At 43.9% G+C, this 26118-nt stretch overlaps 1 protein-coding gene across 2 annotated transcripts in view; it reads right to left on the bottom strand.

The window, feature by feature from the left end:
- LOC128761127 (sodium- and chloride-dependent taurine transporter-like) overlaps positions 1–24716 on the bottom strand; it is a 43390-nt gene extending 18674 nt beyond the window's left edge. Inside the window, exon 1 of one of the 2 annotated variants that reach the window (XM_053869078.1) lies at positions 24527–24716. In XM_053869078.1, coding sequence (XP_053725053.1) covers positions 24527–24582 — 56 coding nt within the window. In that variant the 5' untranslated portion in view covers positions 24583–24716. Of the gene's footprint in view, positions 1–4795; positions 7782–24526 lie in introns of those variants that run through there. The other variant, XM_053869079.1, reaches the window with a different exon arrangement.
- Positions 24717–26118: the final 1402 nt, after the last annotated feature.

Here is a 26118-nt window from a genome sequence, read left to right on the forward strand (position 1 = left end):
TCATTTTGGTGTTGGTGAGTTTAAACAATCTTGATATTGTCTCGTCCAGAAAAGAGCAATCAAGACAGAAATACTGACGTTCCATCGGTCACATGACTTCCTCGCGTGGAGGTCAGAGAGAGGACAAAGTGTGAGCATGTGACAGAACGCAAAAAGGAAAGTCACAGAGAGATAAGCACCAAAATAGAAGTCGTATGATAGAAACTCAAATCCTGAAATGTGGACGAAGAACGACCCCAAAAACAATCCAGTCAGCGATACAGAGGAAGTGCGGAGATAGCCTCGGCTCAAAAAACAGAATTCCGAGTGGGCGCTTATCTGACGGGAGTGAACAGCGCTTATGTAACGTTGTGTTTCTGTAGTTGGGGGGATTCTTGCTCCAGTTCACAGGCACAGTCGGAGGTCAATGGGACACTGGGTGATGTTGACTTGCAACCGACCTTCGGCTGGAAGTGTAACAGTCATATTACCCTTGTTTGGAAGAGCAAGGCCCGAGACTGGGTACAAACAAGTCTGATCCTGCTTAAGTGTTCCGCAAGCAGCGGTTTCTGAGTTACAGTGGCCGAGCGAAAAATCGCAAAGCCAAAGTTGAAATCCTTAACGTTACCTTCCAGCAAGATCCTAAATGTCAAGCACTTCCTTCCCTTACTTGTGAACAAGACCTCAGAGTGGAGAAGAACCTCCAACCTGGACAGGACGTTCAATTCAATTCTTTTCCAACAGTTTTAAGACTCTGATGTTCTCCAGGTCTGTTCTTATTCTCACCAGAGGTCACCAGCTTTTTTTTCTATGGGGCTTCTGGTCTTTCCTGAAAAGAGAGATGCTCAGTCTTCAAGGACAGACCCAGATAGCAGAACCTCTGGCTCTCTCAGTAGCATCTTTGTCGTTTTAGATATGTGGCTCAGCAGCTAATATTTTAAAAGAGTAAAGGACAAAAAAATGAGAAATATGCTTGGTCTCGAGTCTTCTGTAATTCTTCTTCATTTTGGATCATTACCTGGAGCTTCTCAAATTTAAGTGAGCTGTTCCAGGGTTTAAATGAAATGTCGGCAGAAGCATCACAGAAGACTTCTGGATGATCACGAGTCTCTGTTCGAGTCTTCACTGCAGCTGTGACGCCCTCTGACAGAATCTATTAATAACTCCGCTATTTTAATAACCAGCAGGAAGTTTCACTTTATATATTTTCATCACTTTGCACGTCTGTGGTGCCAGAACCTTCCATCGGAGAGCAGGTGAGGGCCTGGTGTGTTTGTAAGGAGGAAAGTCAAAGCTTCATGTAGAAATCGTCTTTTGTCGTGTGTCCATGTGGGGAATAACAGGATCCCAAACACAGCCAGTTTGAGGGTTTATTCCTCTTCCAGGGTGTAAAACCCATGTCAGTGATCCACTATACAGCCACGAATACTTCTTTTAGACAATGAAGAATTCTTACAATTCAAAGTTACAATTGAGTTTTATGCTCGGCTTTCAGCGATCACTATTTTTCTACTTTCATTGTTGCAGTAAAACCATCCACCTGCCCCAAACTGCTCAGATCATGGTTCTGGTCCGTCTGCTCTCAACACTGCCATCATCCATCCCCCACTCAAGGACCTTCTTAGAAACTTCACGCTTATTTTAGGCCAGCTGTCCGAGTAAAGAGGTGTCCTCTCTCCTGCTGCAACACCTCAATCTCAACCATCTTCCACGTCTGGGACAGTTCTGAAGAGCTTCACCACAGTGGAGATCACGGCATCAAGATGGACAACCTCAAAGACAGAATAGGGAAGGTCCACAAGGACGGGAAATGTGGACGAAGGTGCAAATGCAGGCCACTCCTGTCCACAGTGTCTGTCCATCAGAGTCTGTCCTCTGGGTTAACCAGAGCTCCACCAGAAGATAGACCATAACTCTGGCTGAATCTGTCAATAAAACTGACAACCTGCAGTTTAGCGCTCGGCACGTTCATTCATCGTCACATTAATGAAGACGATTAACGGAAGCTTTAATGGGCCGGACCGCATTAGTGTGATTGTTCGAGTCTATGTGGGTCAGTGGCGGGCGCTGTGTGTGTGTGCGTCAGCAGAAGTGACCGTCAGTCAAGGACACAGCAGAAACATCTTCATTGGGTTGAAAGAGTGCCAGTCACCTCAGGTTTCCTCCACTGCAGATCGGTTCCAGACACACACGCACACACACACATAGATCAATGTTCCAAGCAAACACAACTGAGACTCAAACTTTCACCGCTGCACAGACTGAGGAAGACACAACAAATGTTCCTAAATCTCCAGTTTATGTCATGAGAAATGCTCGCTGCCTTCCTCTGACATATAGGACTCATTCACCTGGAGCTCAGTATTTCATGTCATTTTTCAGAGGCTTTCCAAGTCATTTAAACCTGTGCCATAATGTTTTAGTCTTTCACCTCCACTTTCATGGTGACAGCGATGTGTTGTTAGTTATTTATTCAAAATCAACTGGTATTTTTCAACTTATTAAATTTTGGCTGCAAAAAGCTTGACAAATAAATACAAAAATAAAAAATGAGGAACCACGATTTAATCTCTTGTTCGCACAACTCGCTGCATAATCTCAGTGTGCTCACGGATAAAATTGACAGCGATAACAGCAGGTGGCGATCGACTACTCATCACGCTTCCCTACTCTCTGGGTGAGGATCTACGGCCACCAGCCGTAAACTCCCTGCCAAATTCAGACATGAGCCGGAGCCAAGATCAGATAAGATCGAGTGTCACATAGAGGCAACTACAGGAGTCCGGCTGGGATTCTGGAGCTAGTTCCTTCCGTGTCGCCATGTTCACAGAACACTAGCACAATAAAGAGGTGGCAGTTGGAGCGTGGACCCACATGTAGCGTTCCCACTCTGAGGCCGCTAAGGACCAGGTGAACTTAGTGGCCTCAACCTCACATGCAGCGCTGATTAGTTTCCAGTGATTCTCACCAGATTATTTTACAGACCGAAACAGCGGTCAGTTCCTTGGTGCCTTCAGATGTCGGGCAGAAATAGCAACGGTAACGCCAGTCTGCTAAGAACAATCACCGTCTCCAGACCAGAGAATCACTGTTAGACCCAGAAACATGGAGACTGGTGTGGATTTGCCAGCTCCTGGTCGAGAATGTGCCCACCTGGCTTGGTATTTCTGTCAGCTTAGATGCTGTCCTGGAGGAGCGCTACACTGTAGACCAGCAGAGTGAAGCTATGCGGATCCCGACTGAAAGCCCTGAATAGGTTTTGGCAAATAAGTGGAAGCCGCAGGGCAGGTGAGGCGGGAGGGGCACATATTTGGTGCTGTTGTCTGTAAATTATTTTCTTGGCTACTGAAATATTCTCAAGACCCTTTCCACTGACCACTGATGCCGTCATCCCATCTGTTGCAGCTCACCGTTGATGTCTGAATAAAATTAATGCTCGACAATGTAAATTCAGAAGATGGTTCATGGCACTTTGCTTTTCTGGTCCATGTGTTTTGGGAAAACTATTTACAATATGTGTATTAAACTCACAAACAAACATCAAAGAGCATTCACATCAAAGTGCTTTGCTGTTTGTTTGTGTGTTCAATATAAAACTTGCTCATAACTGGGACAGCGTGAACAAACGTCTGATTGTTTAATTCACATTATTACATTATGTGTGTATTTTGCCCCCGACATCAAATGCCTGCGCCAGATGTGTCCTGCTGTTTTTTGAGAAAATAATTTACCGACACCTGAAAACCTCACTGTTCCCATAGGTGAAAAGCAAATCCTGGTTGGATGAGACTCACAGATTGGAGTCATCAATTCTTTTATTTATCCAAGCCGATTGGACTCCATCCATTTGTCCAGCTAAAATTTTTTCTTTCTATATATACGACGTGCTATTTTGACATTTTCTCATTGTCAGTGCGCAGTTCGCGCCACTCTCACGGCCCCACCCGCGTGAGTTCAGCGAGGACAGTGTTTCATCCTGAGACCTGGTCCGTCAAACTGACTTTTTATCCCAAATCTGAATTTTAAATATTTCTCATGTTCACGGCTAAGACGTGGAGAGTTGAACCTATCACAGATATCGCACTCAAAGTTGGACTGAACTTGGGTTTACACACGCACGCGCGCTGACGGAAGATGGCCGTGCGCGTCCCATTATTTGATCACCGCCCGCCACTTCACCTCCCCCCCACCCCCCTCCCGCTGACACGCACCAGAACACTGAGACCGACGATCAATTAATGCAAAATACAAACCATCTAAATTTGACAAATTGTCAGCGCTCCAAAGACAAAAAGACGACCATGGGATGGAGGGAGACAAAGCTGATCAAACTATCGTCACCGTCTCCATGACAACGATAAAGTCAATTAAACATTCAACGACACCTTTCGACGAGCACCGTGAAATGTTTGATAGCAAAGCTTCACGTCCAGAACAAAGTGAGCGCATGAGAATTCACCCCAAATCAAACCATCACCGAGATGTGTGAGGACCATGACGCAGGTCTGTAAATGGGTTAAATGAATAATGAAGAGGAGAAGCAAGAAAAAGCGAAATGAACTGAAAGTGACTGCAAAAAAGGGCTTTTAAAGATATGAATATATTTCCATAAATTCACTTAATTTCTTTCCCCCTCCCCCGAAAAAAAAAACCCACAAAACGCACTAAAATTCCAGAAGTGGTTTTAAATAAATCTCTTGTCATTTGCACGTCAAAGTGTGACGGTTATTTCAGCTGAACAAAAGTGCTTCTCAGATCCACCTGTCATCCTCCGGACACGCCGCTCAAGTCTAAAAAAAGGATGTTCCATCTTTACCTGCTGCGAAGATGTGATTTGCTTTTTGTCCTTTTATTCTCCTTTGTGCGCGCGTTCCCTTGTCCGTGAGTCTGCTCCGCGTTCTCAGGTGTCCGTGAGACTGACTGCGTCTCCGGGATCCTCTTGTACCCTATTTATAAGCCTCTCTTTCTGACCTTTGTCTCCAGCAGCGGTGGGACCGGAGACTGGAGCGGCAGTGGAAAATCACCGGCCTGCCTCCGCTGTGCGCGCTTATGACGCCTTCACGGGCCGCAGGCGACGTGGGATTTTGTCCCACTCGCAGTCCTCAGCGGAGCCGCAGACGCTCGACTGCGTCACTCTCAATTCTAGGCGTCTCTGAGAAAGAATGCATTTGAATCGAAGGGCCGCTTTTGGAAGAAATAGTGGCCGTTTCGGGATGGTCGCTGAAGCAGGTGGAGGAAACATTTGCGGTTTCCGAGCTGTATTTGAACGCATCATTGAGCAGCATCACATTTACCGCCTTTCCCCCGAATCTGACGCACCGTGGATTCATCGACCAAGAAGAAAGTTGGTTACTCTACTGTTGCCCATGAGCAAGGCACGAGACAGTCCAGGTGGTGGTCCACCTACTACTGCAACTCTGGACTGACAAAATTATCCGGTGAAAATAAAAAATATATCACCTGCCGAATGCGAGAAATGTTTGAAGTCGGGTCGCAGGGGCAGCAGCTCAAGTAAATAGGTGCAGTAATCCTTTACTGTCGAAACCTCTGAGGTGTTTCTGGCCTCCAAAACCTGGTGATGACTTCATGTCGTAATCTTATTTTTTTCAAAATGTTTAATGTTATGTCGATCAAATGAACTGAAGTTCTGTTTACTCGATGAAAAGTGTCAAAAAGCCAACCGCCGCTCCCAGATGCGACGGCCTGGAGACATTCCACAAGCAGCCACACGTACATTCACCGTCAACACTGAGTCAAAGTTCCGCCCCATGGATAAACAATAAAATCATTCATGGAGTACAGAAAACAGGATTGATCATGGCAGCAGGTGAATCAAAGCGTTGTTCCACCCAGACCATCAGAGATGGGCACATTAACGGCAAAATTTGTGACAGAAACATGAGAAAATATGTTTCGTCTTGAGCGTTTCAGCGCCCCCAACAGACACCAGACCCTTGGCTACAGGCTGTGGATGAGACATGGATATGAAGTCAGGTGTAATTGAATGGTGGTGTTGACATCAAACAGAATGTTGGAGAAGCTGTGATGATGAACTCATCTGTCTTGACTTCTCCAGTCCCTCAGTCCACATTCGCACCCTGCACAGACCCCTCATACTTCTCATACAGTACCACACTCCTTCTCTAGGAACTGTGGCCATAGACCCAAACATTTTCCACCGAGTGGTGCGGGTCTTAGTTTTTGGCGTTTCCACCACTGAGAGCAGTCAGAAGAGGTTTCCCAAAGCCTGTGACACGCCCAAGATGCCGCTGTTTGGGTGGCAGTGAGTGAGCAAAAGGGGTATTGAAGAGTCCGTTTCTGTACCGAGTCTCGACAATGGGACCAATATTGTGAATACATTACAAAAGCTTTCAGTCATGTGTGGCAGTTGGAATCCAAAACAAGTGAATGAAATGTTTTCACGGATCACTGTGCTCAGCAGAAGTTCAGCGCAGAGCGTTACCTCCTGCGGGAGTCCAGCCGGACATCGCAGCAGCAAGTTTAAAAAAACTCCTAAAACAACAGAAATATTGCAACATATTGATTCCAATAGTTTCATTTGATGCAGCTCCTTCCTTTTGGAGGATGAGACATGTCCTCTTCCTCTAGATCCAGCAGCGACTGTGTGTGTTTCTATATGCATACTAATGTTATATATCCGTTACTACATTTCTAATGTCTGCACCTTTAAACTACCCTTAAAAGTGTACTCGATGGGGACGCAAGGGAGCCCAGGGGGGAAAAGGAACCCGGAGTCTTTCAGGCCCGGACTACTGGGTGGAAGCGCACCACGAGACAGGTCAGTCATAGGGAAACATTGCTTTGTGCCCCCCCCCCAAACACACACACATAGTCACCTATGAATGAAAGGTCTTATCTGTTGGCCTTGACCACCAACAAACTGTTATCCAGGCACTTTGTAGTTAATGTTGACATAGTAATAGTCGCTGAATGTGACCCGAAAGAACAGAGAGGCAGAAACCGATGTAAACAAGTCTGTTCTTCACCATTGTCGTTTTAAGCAGGTGTGAAACTATGAAGAAACGATTCCCACCCAACAAGATGGCAGACACAACAAGAGTCTGCTTCCCTGTTTTCAGGAACTCTTCCTTATTTGTCAACTCAGTCGTATGCAGCGAAACTTAAAATGTACAAAAGCATTTGGATTCTCTAGAGTGTGAAGGGGTCTGGCTGAGGCATCGAGTGGCAAAACCACCAGAAACCAGCAAATGTGATTCAGGAAAAAAGGATTAACTGACCAACATTGCAAAGTGCATCGGCAGTGTAAATAAGCCTTCCAACATTAAATCATGAGATTATTTCCTATCTGAAATGTCACACTATGGCGATTGGGAAACACATGAAGCGGAATTTCAGGGGCACCTTGATGGCCAAGTTGTGAAGCTGTTGATGATGTTGCGGACTTTTTCTGGCTTCTACCTTTCTAGAACAGGTTCTATTTGCAGTGCCACTGTTCCACCACTAGACTTCAGCCAGTGGTAGAACAGTGTACAAATAGATTAATCCCACGTGTGTTCATACACACGCTTTATTGATGAAACCTTAGTCCTCCACAGTTCGGTGACTTTCAATGATATTTTTTTCAATGTATGTCAAATTCTTTGTTAAATTCACTCATATGTTGAAGTTCATTTTTTACACTATAAAGTTCAGTTTTTAGCAATAGTTTTTTTGTAGTGATTCTTAATGCATAATTTATGGAAGATCCAGTTCAAGTTTAGAGTTTCTCCTCCAAATTTCCTTTATCTCACGACTTTGACTACATCATTCTCTTGAACTATATCAGAAACGGTAACAGGGAAAGCTGTTAAATTTGTTCATGCAGGTGGGTCTAGATTTTGAACGCTGGCTGAATTTGTGTCTGTATATATATATATATATATATATATATATATATATATATATATATATATATATATATTTATAAAATAGATAAATTATTATATATTTTAAAAATATATTTTGTATATATTTTCATCTAGAGTCAAAACTAGAACGCCTCCAGACACATCATAACAGTGAGTTCAACAGTTCTTACTGTGTTAGTTTTACTCACTTAATCCTCCAAATTAAACAGTGGAAGCATTCCAGATTTTGTGTTCCTGCAGTGACTCCCTCAAAGAAGGTTCTTTGTAAAACTCAGATCAACACCAGGTGAACACAAGGTTCGGCGGGGTCGCCATACTCAAAGAGGAACATGAGGAAACTTGACGGAAAGGGGTGACACATCTGATCGCGCAATTGGAGCCATGCGAAATCTTAATCCCACATTAGCAGGCAGGCAGCCGGAGAGGGTGGGATTAGCGGCCGTCAGCTGACTGCCGGGCCGGCCAGGGAGGGGGATTACACTGAAATAAATGCTGCGTTTCTCCGTAAACACCAGCAGAAAGAGAGAGTCTGGAGTGAGAGTGACTCCACCAACAAGTGTGTTCGCTTGTGATGATCACCGACCCTTCACAGCTTTGAGAGCTCCGGCCTTTGAAACCCGAGATGCTCCCGCTGATAGAACTATCAGCATTTGTCACTGCTCGAGAGTTGGCATCTTGACCCCTCCTAGAGTTAAATCCATCAACCCCCCTCGGACCACACAATCTCATTAGTCGGCTGCCTGTTTGTGCTCCATTCATGAATGCCACCTCTGGTCATGACATCAGGATTAATTTGAAGTTTTTTCTGGGGGTAGAAGACCACTCCTCACTCCCAAACATTCCCAAAAAAAAAGTCTTCTCCTGACCCTCCACCAGATTTTATATATATATATATATATATATATATATAAACAGCAGAAAAAGGCCAACTCTTGAGATGTCACTGAGAGAACTGAGCGGCTCCGATGCTGCTGATGTTGAAGGTTTTGAGTAGGACCTCGGTCTGAGGCAGATGTTGCTGCCCCGTTTTGGAGTCACACTTTGAACAAAACCAACACAACTCCTTGTGATGGAAGTAAAGTGAAAGTAAAAATCTAGCGAGGACTGATTTACCAAAGACCACATTAGTGTTAATGAACCTTAGATCAAGACATAAGTACTGTTCTTCTAGAGAATATGCAATGATAAGGCATGTAACAAGCATCACGAGCAGCGGGAGAAGCACCAGGTGCGGGGAGATGCTAGCAATGGACGCAAAAGTCCACTTTCCCAACGTCACTGTGTTACGCCATGGGAGTGAGGATGTGTTGGGTTGGTGGGTGGACTTTCCTCTGCAGACTGACAGGAAGTCCTGACATGTGCCATCAGAAGTGTTGACAGAGGACACCTAGTGTGCGGAGGACCCCGGGATGGCAAGTTCATTTCGACGCGTGCTTCACCTACAGCTGGTTATTGGGTCTGTTACCTGAATCCCTTTCAGCAAGACGCATCCCTAGCCAACTCCAATGCGACACCAGAAGGAGTGTCCAACGGAGAATAGGCGACGATCACGGTCCAGACGAAGTCCAAACGAAAAGCACAAACACAGGTTAGGCACGAGATGCAACAGGAACTAAATGGAAACAAAATCAGGATTAAATCTGCAAAGATACTCGCAGGGCAAAAACAGTGCAACTAGGAAAATAAGTGTCCAAATGAGAAGAATAATTCCTACAATGAAACCATCAACATACCACAGATACCACCTGCAGATGCTCCTAAAGAGCTGGAGGAATAATCAGGGGAAATAAGGAGCAGCTGTCGATCACAGGAAACACCGTCAAAAGGGAAACACAGGAGCCAGTGTCCATCCAAAATAAAAGCATGACAAGATGGGTCCTGACATAGTGTTGAATTTTCTATTTTTCATTAGAATTAGATTAATAATCTTATTAATCTATTATTCATATCATTATGTTATTCATCTGAATAACATAACTTGATGTTTTGCTGCTTTGAGAAGTGGCACCTACATCTGTTGTCTCCAGAGATAGTCAGTGTTCTTTTGCACATGCTCACATGCCACCTTCATCTCCCAAGTGCAGGAAATAACTAATACATGTGCATTTTCCTTGTAAAATGTGTGTGACTGTGTCATTTTCTATCTCTCTCTCTCTCTCTAGGCGGCTTTGAAAGCCCCACACTTTGCTCCACTGCATCAGCTGGTTCATGATAAACAACAACAAAGTATGAAATGTAAAATCTAAAATACAAAACACACTTTTTTTAACAGACGGTGAAGGAAAGAGGAAGGAAGGCATTGCACACAAAGACGGACATGGAAGCGGGAAGACAACAAGCCAGTTCAGGTAATCTTAAGAGCGAAGGATGCCTCAAGACTTTAGCTTTAACCGAACCACCCTATGATGCCAGACAGCTGACCGAGCTCTTCATTTGTGAAGTGACTACGTTTTCAACTGAACAATTCCCTCTCTGAAGTCTCATTGGCTTTCTCTTTAAGCTTCTAAGCATCATCTGAAAGGACGTTATTTGACTCAGGGTCCTGACCGCGCAAAGACTCAAACAAAAAGGTCACCATGAGGTTGAAAAGCTCACAGTTTGGCTCCATTTCATTGTTTCAGTTCACTAACAAGCCCCCTTTGTTACGCACGTCGAGAGGTTTCAAAAGAGAAGCAAGAAGTTTCCAACACAATTGAAGGAGGAATTTGAAAAACCTCTTCAGCGAATTTGCTTCATGCACTGAGTCGGTTTAGGATGCGTTTAATTGCTGGCTGGATTACGGAACAAGTGCTCCTGAGTTCAGGAATTTAAAAGCAATTACTCAAAAACCTTTTTAACAAAGTAAACCAACTTCTGCAGGATGACCACAGCGATTCTTTAAAGCTGGGAGCAGCCAACTGGTGTCACTTCTGTTAGCTACAAAGCAACTTTCCAAATTTCTATCCTTGCGAGCCAAAATGTGACATACATCCGAGCTGCTAGTTTGCACCGTAAACCTCACAACATCTACCCAGTACCACATCTAAATCACCCGGATGAAGCATCTGCAAACTACATATAGAAAAGAAAATCTACAATACTAGATTTTATTTTAGTACATTTCAACAGTGAAACGTGCCACAAAAATGTTTTTTTTGGAGCCAAGTCAAATCAAGTGTATCTCATATTTCCCACAACAAGAGCTGGGCCAACACTCGTGCTTTCATCAAGAGTAGCATGGAATACTACAGTATGTCCACCCACCCAGAGAACGTTGACACTGGGACCTACAGCAACAGCAGCAGAAGAGGGCCAGCACGCTGCCGTCTTGGTGAAACCTGATGGAAAGGCTGCATGTTTCATAACAACGTGGCTGATATGACAGACTGATATGAGAGGAAGACGAGGTGTTAAACCATCGTCTCCTCTCCCAGACGACAGAGATGACAAGAAGCTGCTCAAATCTGGAGCTTTTTATTGTTGCCATGCAACTTTTGATAATGTTGCCATGGAGATAATCGTCGGTGAGAGTGAGAGTCCATCTGTTGCCATGGCAGAGGCGCGGCTCAGGAGAAGATTTGGAAGTGGAGCTTTTTGTTTGCTCATGTGTGGATTGCATTCTACCTTAAACTGCTGAAACATGAAGACCACCTACCTTTACATTTAGCTTTGGAAATTAAAGTAATTTTGATAATCTTTTTTTCATCAACGAAAGAATTATTTTATTTCCAGGCACATTGATTCTATTGAACTTTTTTAACTTTTTAAAAGCGACATACTTTTTCTTTTTTTACCAAAGAGTAGACTCTAATGATCACATTTTCAGATAATCCTTGTTGATGTTTATTTAATTGTACTATGAGAATACTATTTTATACTGAAACTGAGGAAATATACTTGCAGTTACTAGCTGGTGATGTACTGGACAATAGGCAAATGTGTGCTCTTAGGGTGAGGCACATGGTTTTTGGCATACATATATACCTAGTACAGTAGTAATATACTTCCTGTATATTTACTGAATACTTGAAAGTATACTTTAGCAAATTAAAAATGTTCCAATTTAGTCTGAAGAACTATAAAATCAGGATACTTTCTGTTATACTGCTAGTATACGGTCTGGGGTATACTTGTACTCAAGTATACTTCATAAACTAAACGTCGAGTATCCTACTTCTTGCTAAGGGCTGGTCACATATACTTTCGATGGGAGCATGAGCTATTTGAGTTTGTTGAGAAAGGGCAATTTAAAATTTTTAAGAGAGCAGGAAACCAGCAGTATGGACCCAAACTGCAGGCTATAAACAATTTCCAAGACAGTCCCGACTTCTCTTGTCGATCCGTCTGCCTGCAAAGTGCGATTACTCAATGCTGAATGTTGCCGATGTTGTGATGAAGCTATTCTTCGTCACAGCTGAAGCTCAACCAGTTTCCTGCCAGGACAACAATCTTTCTTGGCGTTCAACAGCCAGTACTGGGTCACGTGTCGTGTTATCACAAGATAGAAGTGAACATATTTACACAGGATTAGTTCCGGAGACTAACCAATTTCCTTTGGCTGAGATAACTAGTTTCTCAGTCAGTCAAGCCAAATCATAACCAGTTGCTTGAGACAACAAACGAGGATTTAGACGGTAGAGTGGAGGACCACGATAGTGATCAAAAGCGCGACTGCACTTCAGATACATAGGAACATTTCAATTTATTCAGAAACTTGCCACTTTTATTCAAAAAAAAACTGGTGAAGGAAGTGTGTTTGACTATGATGACAGCTCTATGACCATGGCACCGACCACTGAAGTGAAACTAGTTCATCAGTCAGCACCATCGCTGTCCACACACTTCAATGTAACAGTGTGAAACGGCTCCTTGCAGCCTGTCACCTTTGATTCCTCTTCCTCTCCAGTCATAGGAACCAGGAGGACTGTAGAGCTCAGAAATCAGAATCAGAATCAGAATCAGATTTATTGCCATGGTCAGTGGGGAGCCCACTGACTAGGAAAGTGCCTTGGAATAAAGTGCAACAAAAAACAAATAAAATAAAATAAATAGAATAACATAACAACAAGGCTGTTCACGAATTTAACAGTCTGACGGCCGAGGGAAAGAAGCTGTTCCTGTGACGGGAGGTTCTGGTCTGGATGGACCGTAGCCTCCTGCCAGAGGGAAGAGGAACAAACAGTCTATGTCCAGGGTGAGAAGGGTCGGCTCTGCTCCGACCTGCACGTCTCTGGGTCCTAGAGACATACAGGTCCTGAAGAGGTGGCAGGCTGTAACTGATCACCTTCTCAGCCGTTCGTACGATGCGCTGCAGTCTGCTCTTGTCCCTGGAGGTGTCAATGTGGTACCAGACGGTGATAGAGGAGGTGAGGATGGACTGGATGATGGCCGTGTAGTGCCACCATTCATCACGGAGGTGAACCACTTATTAGTTCGATTTTCACTAGGCTACATGTGAACCAGGAGAGCATGACGCAATCGGACTCAGCGGCTTAATCGAGCTATTGCCGCTCTAAACCAACTGCTGTGGAAGCTGAAGTACGGGCATGCAAACTTCTGGGGTAGCTGATGTTCACAAGACAAGTTTTCCTGTGAGGAAGTTCAGTAAAGTGGAGACAACGTATATAACAAGGGCTGATTGTTGAAAAAAAGGTTGAGAACCTGCTGTTCTCTGGTCCAACCAATCACGCGCTCTTGTCCGTACATCATGGAACGTGATCACAAGCAGTTGGAAGCCAGTTGTGTGTATCACAGAAGATCAAAGACTCCTGACTCATGTTTGTCATGTCGGCGTTAGCGTCCACTCCCTCGCCAGAAGTCCACACTTGTTGCTCAAGCCGAGAACAAAAGAGGGGGTTACTGCTGGCTGACCGGCGGGGGATTTGGCTGGCAGGCCAATCAGCGTCTCTTCAGCGACGCAATATCTCGCCGGCGCAGCTCCAGGTCTGCGACTCGGTCATTAGACACTCTTAGCCACTTATTTTTTTCTCCTTAGAAACTGGCGACAAATCTCCTTCTGACTTGATTTAAGGGATCAACGCATTCTCAGGCGCATTCCAGCGCTCAGCCTTGTTTTCCTGCTTTCAATTGTTTGAGATGTTTTTTCTGCACTTCAGCAGATTCCTGGAGAGTCTCAGTCAGAGTCTGGTGTCAGTGCTCAAGACCTGAACCGGACCCAGTCATTACATCATGTTTGCATTTAGCAACGACAGGTCAAAATGAAGTCGGTGTCATGAGAAAGTTCACGTCCGTGATGGTCGCATTCACAAATATCTCGGCTGTTGCTGCACAGAGTTGGTGATGATGACATAAATCAAGTCCCAATACAACCAAGACTACAACCCCGATCATCACTGGCAAGTGGGACACCTTCCTCAAGGGGCCACTTCATGGTGGATGCAACTTTGGACCAAACTCTTGATGGTTTTGCATTGCAATATGTGAACAAAAAGAAATACTTCAAGGTGATTGAAAAGTAACACCCTATTTAAAATCACTTAAGTATTTTATGTACCAGAACTTTGGCGAAAAAGACAAAAATGTTCAATACTTCTATAATTTTCTAGCAAATTTAGCGAGGAGGACGGTTCTCTGCTCTCTAGAAGTGAGACCCCTCTTGTGTCCAACCCCACACCTCCAATATTCCGATTTGTTTATTACAACTCGGAACGCAACAGTAGTTGGATCGAAAGCCTTCACAGATCTGAATTGGAGTGAATGACAGACAGCTGGACCTCAACAGCTCCTGCTCCTCTCCCTCATCATCATGTTCGACAAACATGAGTCATGAGGCACGCGCCACCTCCATCACATGGGGTCTGAATTTCCCTGTTCAAGCGCAGCGAGGGCATGCTGAGGAATATTAGCTAACAGAGGGTTGTCATGGAAACAAGACATCTCCAGGATCTTCCTTTGTCTGTGCCAACAGCTCGAATCACTCTAGGACACAGATGGAAGAAAACCTCTCATGACCGTGACCACATGAGCAGGTAGTGCTGGAATATTTATCACCTGTAGAGGTGGAAGAACAGGCAACAATACAGTGGCTCTCAAATCAAGCATTGTTTGTATACGTTGCTTACAAGTGTCGACCACTCTGGCACAACTTCATCTGCAAACTCTTTTGGTAGGTTGTTTGTTGACAGATCTGTCAAAACTTTGGAGAAAGACCTGGGCCTGTCCAGCAGAGTAGTTTCTGAACCGACTCCACAACATGTCAGCTTGTCTCCTGTAGAGTGTGACGGTAGAGAGAAGCACCATGCACTGATGTCAGCTGGTGCTCCTCTGACTGGAAGCATTCCTCAGATCTGCCGCTTGAGTCTATAGATAGGCAAGTCGGCAGCTGCCGGACTTGGTACAGTAGATACCGAGTCTGCTGAGTCAACTAATTCACCGAAACAACAGCGGCGGTTAGGAAAATAGCCATCATGGTTGGAATAGTGTCGGGCAGACGTGCTGCTGAGATCACTGCAGTCCCACTTTGACTGCACGAACTAGACAATGGGCCTTTGGAGTTGTTGAGTTGTTTCTACACTTTTGTGTGTCCTTTACCCCAAAAAAATAAATCCATAAAAACACGGTAAATGGCTTGTAGGAAATATTGACATAATGCTTCGTATTATGTTGTTTTGAAGGGGGGAGAAAACCAGCCAGAGGAGTTTGGATTTTCCATTTGTGTCAGATAGAGAAAAGCAAACTTCTGTTTTACGCATGCAAGTACAGGTTTACAGGACCTGAACTTTTACCTCATCTCCAGTTACCAGAACCTGTGAACCAAGATGGCAACGTCCTTTTTAACAGTGCACCCGAGACCTCACTTCTGAAGAAAGCTCAGCTGTACTTCTACTGAGGACCTTCCCTCTCCTGATGGTGATAGTCCACCTCCATGGAAGTCTGGAGGTGGAAGTGTCTGTCACAAACTGTCTAACTACATTCATCACATCACATCACATCACTTATTTAGCCTAGGAATTTACACAGAGGTGACTTACAAAAGTGCCTTTGACCGAGAACTAGAATGCTTGATGGGCAGCTTGTGAGACACTGGAGAGCTCCTCAAGCGAGGTGGTCCTCTCAATTAAGAGGTCAACAAGCAAAGACAGCATCCACACCCCTCCTCCTCCGTCCCTCCACAACCTCTCCTGGTCTCTGAGGTGTCAGCCAGGAGGCAAAGACCACTTCCTGAACCATTTTGAAATTTTTGGTTTTGAAATTTGGACCGAGATCTGAATCAGCCCCACTTAGGGTGAAGTCAACTTTTCTCTGTCTGACTTCTACAACACCAGATGTTTGTGCAGGGCCACAGGCTTCATCTCACATGGTTGACATCCTGAACGCCACCTGTTTGCCCTCAAGAATATGGTTCCATTTCACTGTGTCCTGCACCGCCATGTTCTTACGTAAATTCCTTGTCTATCTTGTGTTTTCAACCTTTAAATCATTCTGTTGAACATTGTGAGTACAATGACAACTGTTATTTGAGGGTGTGGCAGGGCACTCAAGGTTCATACTTTCCTGCACACTGGACTAGAGCGTCTGTGTCACAAGCTATAAAAGTGCATGTCAAACTTTCTCGATTCTGAAAGTGGAACGACCAGTGAACAGTCCCGGGGCAGGGTTTCAGAACAGTTGTCAAGAGACTCTTCAGAGGCTCAGATGGTTAGCTGGACGCTGCGTCGCTGCTGTATGTAAAGGGTATTATTCCAGGCATCCAGACTCTGGTTACACGTCTGGAGACTAAAGAGTCGTCGCTTTCAGCCTCTGACATGCTCCACTCGAGAGCGTTAACCTAAATCACGCCTGGGGAGTGTCACAGATACATCGGAGGCCCATATCAGTTGAAGGTGCGAAGAGTGTCTGAAGAGAGTGGACGGCTGGAGCGGTAAATCTGTTTTCCCGTGACCCCCTCACCCCGCTGCAGAGGCCCTCTACGTGCTGCCTGGCTGTCGCTGTGGTGCCAGAGACGGACCCAGATGAAAATGTATGCGTGTCCACCACAGCAGGATTTTTCCATGAACGGATCAGAATCAGCATCGGCTCCCAGCAGCGCCTCTGCAGAGTCACACAGATTACAATGTACGTGGCCAGTTAAGTTCACCTTGGTGTTCATGGTCGTCTGTTCATTATGCAGACATGAAACTGAGATCTCAATAGGAGACATGAATTACACTTTTTTCACCCTCCAAAGAAGCCAAAGAAGGCTAATATGGGGACAATTTCTGACACCTATAAGGGCCCTTTCTTGACAGCTACGCTCCCCAAACCTCAGAATTAGGGGTGAGCACTGCACAAGAGCAGATAAACTTGTCCCCCATCATGGATTTGAACACGATGAGCCCTGAAAGGATTCAAATTATATTGCAATATTCATTCTTTCGTACCACACACTCCTACTTAAAGTAATATTTAACACTTTAAAGTTTCGTCCGTAACCGTACATTACTGTTTATTTAAATAGCACCTACAAAACAACACAGGACCGTCACAAGGTGCTGTATATTGGTGAAAATCAGCCAATAAAATACAGAAAGTTCAATAATAAAATGCATTAAAAACAGCTCAACAACTAAAACATACGCAACCATACAAACTTAAAACTGAGGCAGTAAATATACTGGTGAGATCAGCTGTGTGCTTGGACAAAAGGTTTCGAGCGACAAAAGCCACGTCCCCCTCCCTCTCAAGTCACGTTAAAAAACGGGCAGATCAGAGACTGAGAAATGTGGCTCTACTGTGGAAGCAACAAAAGAGTTGGACGTCCCATATCTAGCCGATTGTTACGGGCTTCGATCGGCTTCTCATCCATCCTCACCGCAAAATCTGGACATGTTTCAATTTCACTAGTTTCTTATGAAAGTTGTTGGATGTAATAACGCCTCTACATTGACTTTGCATGTAAGCTGTGAAAGCACCGTAAGACTGTACAAATCCCGTCCATGAATTGTTTTTATATAACCAAAAATGCATTTTAAAAATGGCTACCCATGGCCTCCAGGGGCCACAATATGTTCCATCACTAAACTTGAGACCAACAAGCCAAACTGTCCTCATGAAAGTCAGACCTCCTTTGCGTCCAACTACTAGCATGTTAGCATATTTAAGCACAGAATGACTTTGTCCTTCTGCACATTTACGTCCCAGTTAGCATTAGAGATGTGTTGTAAGGACTCACGCAGCTGTTCTGGTCAAAATCACACATTACAACACGACCTCCGATGACTTCCATGTTAGCACGTGTCCTGTCCTAGCATCAGCGTTTCCACTCTTCCCTTCTGAGTGTTTTCACCAGATGAGCTGAAACTAAACTTAAGTTATGTAAGACACAGAAGGTGCCGTGTTTGATTTAATGTGGCTTCAGGTGTCGCAGACCACCATCAGTGACGTCCACGTGCCGCGAGCAAAGCTGAAAATATCACAAATTACATAATGTGACAGAATTTCATTCTACATGGCAGCGCCGATCGTTCTGCATGAAGTGTCAGGGTGCGTTCATCATCCAGACCAATCAGACGCTTCGGGAACTTTCACTGATGCAGATGAATCACAACTTCTGGCTGCTTCACCATTGTGATGCAACACACAGGCCAGATTCAGGCTGTGACCTGGACGGTACGTTTCCAACTGAGAACCATGACCTCGGACCAAAGATCCTCTCCTGACACGGTACTGACACGATATAACATGCACTCCCCTCAGAGTTGATCAGCAACACTTGCTGCCAGCATTTCTGAAGAGCCAACACTCGCGCCTTCATCAACCAAACCCATAAGAGAAGAAGTGGCTCCTGTAAATAAGATCCTGTTGGTCTGGTATTAACTTCCAAACAAGCTGGTGGGCAGCTTGGGGAGTTGGTTACCAACAGAGGATGTGTCTAAATGTAGCCAAACACATGACAATGAATGGGATGTTTTTGACATTTATTATATATTTTTGACAACAATAAAGTTGAACCCATCCTCACTCCCATGGTGTCATTCAGTATATTAGGAAAGTGGACTTCAGAGTCCTATGCTGACGCAGAAGGCAGCAATCTTCGGGCATTGGGACAGCAAACATTTAGTTATTTTAGCTTGCGCAGTGGTGTGCTGCGATGAGATTGCCACCGGGAGCCAGACAAAACAATGAACAGCAGAGTTCTCATCTTCATGTACGGGGTCACTGACCGATAAAAAGAAATCCTTTCGTGTGCGGCCTCCTTCACTCATCACTGCTAAATAAAAAGCAGACCTGACTCTCTCCATATGTTGACCAGGTGTAACGTCCTGAACTCCGCACTCCACAAAGAGAGTCTCATCTGTTCCTAAAATAATCTGATCGGTCATGAAGACCGTTGACACTGCCAGCTATTATAAATCAAGGTTGGCTTGACGCCGCAAGGGAGTGACTCCTGAGGAATGGTCAGTCGTGTGTGTCACTCAAACAATCCACGATCTGATGAGTCTGATTCCACTGAATCACACATCCGCCGACTGATTCCGCGAAACCTTTTGTTAAGCAGCTGTTGGGACAGTTTTTGGATTAGATGGATAAGGGGCCACTTCCTGTTGTCAAGCAGATTATCAATGGACAGCAGGAGTGTGTGTGTGTGTGTTTCACACTAAGGTGGAGGGCTGACACGGTGCGTTACATAATCACACACATACAGAACAAATCCATGCCGGGATCAACCTCTGGCCTGATGTCAAGGCCTGGTGAGGGCTCCGGAGGAGAAGGATGTTATGATGCATCTCTTTCATCCTCTTATCATGTGACAAGTCTCCAATCATCTGGAGTTAAAAATACTCTTCCTCATCTGAACACCATCATGGCAGTGTCACACAAACTCATCTTTTACTTAAGGCAATGGATTCTGCCTCTATAAAACCATTTCTGTTGGAGGCAGCTCTCTGGTGTGTCCAGGGTGCCCCAAGATGCTCAACTCTCTCAGGTGGCTCCTTTGCCGAATAGCAGAGCCACATTCCTTCTACATGAAGGCACCGGTCGCTCCGTGACAACTGCCATTCAAAATTGACCTCATTTCTGCCTTGTGGTTACCAGGAGAGCAAAGGTGGCTTTCCCCCGAACACAGTGTCTTGCTCATCGGAAACCTGCTCTTGTGCAGCTCAACACAGCGAACCACTGGAGCTCCGGCCCCGTGTGGCATCACAGTGAATGAAACAACTGACGACATTCAAATTTGTTTGTCTCAAATCTGCGGACATCAGTTGTCAATTGTTGGGCCAGTGTGTGTGTGAGTGAGTGAGTGCGCTCACTGTCCGCAGCAGTTTCCAGGCGTGACAGAGATCATTTGTCTTTATCTGTAAGAACAACAGTACAGACGTAAGGATTTCTAAATCATTCTCACTCCTACGGAGTGTTTTCTGTGGACGACAGTGGTGATGCATTTAAATGCTTCCATTCATGCTACATATCCTGACACCGTGGGTTTGGTGAGTTTCACCAGACCAACACACCAAAAGAGCGGTTGGGCTACTGCAAGAGTTAAATCATGGGATGGTTCTGTTCTCGGAATATTGTCCCATGTCATTTGGCATTATACCTCATGTGATCAGGAGCTGTTATGTCACATCAAGAACCATATACGTCACGTAGCATCACAACTAAGTAACAATGAAATCAACCATAAATCATCGACCAATTCATTACATCATAAAATGATCACAGTATCAGTATTATACTCCCATCTTCTGCTTCACTTGCTCTCCCGCACCCCAACAGTGTTGGTCTCTAGTCGGCTTCCAGTTATTTTGTTAGAGGTTTTTATAAAAAGAACAGTTATAATAATAATACAGCGTCATTTATATGGCACAATTCAGAAGGCAGAGCACAGCAAAACTTCAACACCAACATGCCAAGTATTTATGTCCTGGGTTTCCATTCAGAACTGTAGAAACTGAGGTTTTTAAAACGTCACCATGAACCCTGCAGGAAGAGCTCTACTGTTGCATCCCGGGTTGGCCTCCTAAAAAGCATCTGAAACCTATGGCTTTTGCTTGGATGCCTTTGAACTGTGAAATAATCTTGTGAATAATCTCCTGCGGTGGCAGATTAATAATTCATAACCCTAGTGGCCATTTAAATCTGATAATCTTTAATCCAAAAACTGGTGGGCAGCTGAACCAAAAGCCTTCTGGGTCGCAGACCATTTCTCCTGAGTGGCTCCTGTGCGAAGATTGAAGAAGAATGTCCAGAGGGCGACGCCTGCAGGCGGTTTTTAACCTGCTGTTACAGGTATCCCACTATCAGAGGTCTTTTAAGATGAACGTGTGATGTAGCTGTGCCATTATCTATGTCGTGCAATGAAAATGGACAATTTGGCCGGAAGGCTTCAACTAGAGCGGGTTAGAGACGAAACATTCTTCTGCAGACGCGAGACAATTTCCATCACAGCAGGGAGGATAGGAGAGGAATTTGTCTCCCACTGCTGCGGGTTGATGGATGACATATTTGAAGCAGATCCTGCCCATCTTACATTTGCAGTAAAACATTACCAAGTTCCACTGATGAAATCTGTGGAGATGACACTTTTGTGAGGTCAACAAGTGTCAGATCAGTTCATCTACAATACCTACAAGGTGGTGTTTATCTCCTGCCTCACTAGATTTTAGTGCCGCTTGGTGGCGAGTGAGTCGCTCTACGATGTCCACATTAAGAGCAGTGTTGCGAGGTGTGTGAACTTCAGAGCTGTAACTTCTCAAACTCTCTGTAAATATTGCTGTTGGACTCCGTCCCGGATCCCTGTGTCCATTCTGAAATGTAATATTCCGTCCTCCTCAGAGTTCCACTTCAGGACTAGCACTTGGGAAGCTTGTTTTTGGAGGCTTATCACTGGTTCAGGGACTGGATCGCACAGCTCACGTCCAGATGTAAGTGACAACGAAACACAACAGAGGTCTTCTGTTTTACTGCTTTTGCGGAGCAGGGATCTTTTTAGTTAGTTTAGAATCATCCTCCCCTGAGAGTGTGTCTTCACACGGTGGACTGCTGACGTCATTCATGGACTCAGAGCAAACTTAGAATTGTATGAAGACTTTGTGTTCAATTATTCATTTGAAGTGTTTAGACTCAAGCCCTTTTTTTCTTATTTTATTTATGTATTCATTTATGTATACAATTTTTAATGTAGAATGTCTTTAAAAAAAAGAAGCTGTTGATCCAGTGCTTCAGAGGGAAACACAGAAAACTGTATTAATTATTAAAAACAAACTGAGAACTGTATTGAACTGTTTTTCAGAACAGTTACACCACTGACTAGTGGTGAATGTGTCACTTACGTGTGGCTGATTTACTTGAATAAACTTGGTTAAAGTGATTTGAGGAACATACATGGCGACATGAGTCTTTTTTGTTTGTTTGTTTTTACTAGTTAAATATATTTCACCTCACTGGCCACACAAAAGTGGCTGAATGCCGTGAAAAGTATGATTGTGTGCAACAGTGTATTTAAGCTATGTGGTCAGTGGAGGGTCCAGGCGGGGATCAACTGGCCCACCCTGTGGCCCCTGTGTGGTGACTGAAAATTATATTGATCAAGTGATATTATGTGCAAATCAGATGTACAGTCAAAAGGAACAAGGTTGTAAAACATGGTCACAAATTTTTGAATTCAAATGTCTTTCTGTATTTCTTGATAACTTATATTACACATTATATTTCTTTAAACAGTCTTTATTAACTCATTTTTTTTACATTTCATGCAAATGAATGAATTATATCACAGAAGATGGATGAGTTTAGACAGATTTCTTATGTGGTTCACAAAAAACGATAATAAAATCTGAGTTTTCTGGTTTAAATATTGATATGTGTCGTGCAGCGTTTCAACTTCAGCCCCACCTTAGCCCCACATGGAGTTCAGTTTGTATAGAACTGCCACTGCATGTAGTTCAACTACGGTAGTTTAAGTCTCCCCAACACAGGCTAAGACACATGAAACCACCCCAGCTCACTCCTGCGCTGCACCACAGTTGTGACGACAGCTGAAGACTGGCAACACTGACAGATGCAGCCGCAGTTAAACCTTCAGAATCAAGAGCAAGAGCCTGAGCAACAAACAATTTTTGGTAGAAAAAAAGTATTTTGAATGTAGTAGTCCAGACAAAACAAACAGTCAAAAGTTCAGCTATTTGTGCAAGTTATGAAATATTGTGGGGCTCCAACGATTATTTTTGTTGTCAACTAATCTATTCATTTTTTTTTTATTAGTCGAATAATCGCCAACCTTTGTTTGGACCTGTTTTGAATTTCTGTTTAACCTGAAGTTGGTTAAATCATCTCACTGTGATACTCTGACACCATACATTACTAAACAAGTATATTAAAATAATGACACATCATCCAGGAACATGTATTAACCTTGTGAAGCGTGACGCATAAAACAGTTGACAGAGAGCTCCACTTCTTTAAAACGGAGGTCTTCATTGGTCCTTGAGAAGAATTTAAAATCATCACTTTACACGTATGTGTCCCATATAACATATCTGATCAACATCCACATCAAAGCCTACAAGTTAGCTCCGTGCTAACCGCCATGCTAGCTGTTAGCTGGAGGGTGTGTGGCGTCACACCAAGCACAGAACACTCTTTCATCATGCTACCATGGTGTTAAAGGGGTGTGCTCATCCTTACGACTCATTATCTTCACAAACAAAACAAAGCCACACTTTAGAACACTACGACCCGTCGCCGCTCAAACTCCTCCGTGACAGTGACTGAGGCGACCAGTCGGAGGTGGTGACGCGGAGCCATGGGCGCGCAGCGACGGTGGCCAGTTAGAGTCTGACCTCAGTCAGAAAACTATTTAAGCAACAGATATTGACATAGCTTAATGATTCCAATATCATGTGACTCTAGATCACAATATTCAAATTGTCATTTTAGTTTTCTTAAAAGTAAGGGGCAACATCACAACTGTGACTGACATGACAGGAAAAAAAATAAATAAATAAATACATTTTGCCACATTAATGTAATGGGTGAAATATTGGTAAATTGGGTACATAAAGAAGTATAGTCGAATTACACAGGTAAAAATATCAATGTTAAAATTTTGTGCGAAAGTCTCCAAGTGACCAAGACGCCGCAGCAGCATGAGCGACTACAACACAGCCGGTGGACATAACGTTAGACTGGTGCATGATGGGATGCTTTCAGGACATTTGAGAGTCTTAAATGAAGCAGAGTTTGCTTTAGTTACAATCAGCAGCTCAGAGAGACCGTCATGCTCCGATGGCTTCTGTCAGTCACCAACAGTGGGCGACGGTGGACAGAACAAGACCTTGGGAATGTGACCCGACACGGCCGTGTAACGACATGAATAACACAAGAGGGGAAAGTACAATGAACATGGAGGTTCACTTACCATCACGGAGGGTTAGTAATTTATACCTGCAGACAGCCAGGTGAGGACCAGACCGGGAAGACATCAGAGTCTAGGTCAGCGTATGTTGACACTGTGTGACACTGTAAAACAATCCTACTGGAACATTCAAGGACTTTTATCAGACATGCTGAAACACTCTCTGTAACACAGAGCATTTCTAGTGAGGAGGCCACTTAGTAAACTTGTTCAATTGAAACAGTTTAAGTTGTACTTTGATGTGAAACTAGAGTTTGTGACATTTGAGTTCTAAAGAAAAAAAACAAAAACAAAATAGAAGGCGATGAATGCTGTTTAGTACCTGACCGTGGTGGCAGTGTTGAACCCAAGGCACGTTTTCCTCAGTGACTTTTCCATGACTTTTTGAGGAGCACTTAACAAAACATGAGGTGCAAGTAGACCCGTTCAAGTCCCAATAAATAACATTTCACCAAGTCAACAATGGAGTCGCGTGGTAGGAGCAGCTGAGTACTCTGACCCGTGTGCAGAAGCTCTTCAGAACTTGGTTCTGTCATTGCCTTTAAAAACAACTTTGTAGCTTGTTATCATTGTGGAATATCTGGCGACCACTGATCCCTGCAGACTGGGTCTTTGATGACGGCGTCCTGAGTTTTGTCCAGCGACTGAACGAGACAAGAAGTGGGACAAAGAGGCGACGGGGGTCCATCAGTCTGACGCTAACTCCTCAAGACACCAACACAACATTGCGCACTGGAGCTTTAATTCAACTTGATGAAGAGGAATATGTTTCCTGGTGTTTTACGATCCAAACCCCGACCCAAACATGACCCTCTGATTGGCCAGGAGGCCGGCGACGAGGTCGCATTCAGCTCTGACTGTTTACGGAACGTGAGAATCCGTGAGAAGAAAGTTTGTGATGTATTTTTGTATTGAATTTTTTTGGCATTCTCATTATTAAAACATTCTATAAAAACATTCTAATTCTACATATGTTGCATTTAAAAAAGTTTTCAGCAACAGTTCAGAATTGAAGTGCATAGGAACCCCAACTACGTCCTTTATTACAGAATAATATAGAATATAGAGGTCTTGGCTAGTGAGCTCATAAGAATGACTAAAGAGCAGAACAGCCATTTCAACCCATGTCTGACCCGTGTCTGAGACAAGAGAAAGAACAGTGAAGCGGGAGGGAACATGTGTGCTACCGCTCTGTTAGCAGCTAATGCTAGCACGCAGCAGAACCAGCCGTTAACTTGTCTGGAGTGACTCCAGCACCAGCAACAGAGTCAGAGCGTTAAGGTTGCTTAATAAACTGTTAAAATTCTGTGACAACTGACACACTGTGAGAGAAAGTAACCAAATCCACCTGAAACCTTCAGCGCCTGAATTAAGTTAGTTGTTTGGAGCAACACATTCAGGAGAAAAAAAAAGAAAAAAAAAGGAATATCATTTTATATTTCATACTTTTAATTCCACAAATTTGCCACAATATTTCTATTCATTGTTCATAATGTGAGTACATATTTTTAATGTCTATGAAACCACAACTATGGCAACTTTATTCTCACTTACCACCGATTTTCTTTTTTTTTCCGTTCCAATGTAGCATGCTTCACCACCAGGCCTTAGTCTCTTTGTCTTTTTTTTCAGTTAAATTTGACAATTAATTTTAATTATTTTTTCATTTGTTTATAAAAAAAAGCTGTTCATATTTTAATGGAAATATAGTAAAAGAGCTTCTTCCTCAAAACAATTTAATATAAAAGATGCTTTTTAATTTTTATCTTACTAATGACTTTCTTCTTCGATACATTGTGTGACTTCCTGTCTCAAGCCTCACATGTTCAAGCTTCAGCTTTCCAACCGTGTTGATCGTCCATCTTGATTTTTAGATGCAGTTCGGTGAGTCGAGTTTCTTATTTGTGGAGCTCC

The sequence above is a fragment of the Synchiropus splendidus genome, chromosome 6 (genome assembly GCF_027744825.2).
Source record: "Synchiropus splendidus isolate RoL2022-P1 chromosome 6, RoL_Sspl_1.0, whole genome shotgun sequence".
In the NCBI taxonomy this organism is placed as follows: Eukaryota; Metazoa; Chordata; class Actinopteri; order Syngnathiformes; family Callionymidae; genus Synchiropus; species Synchiropus splendidus.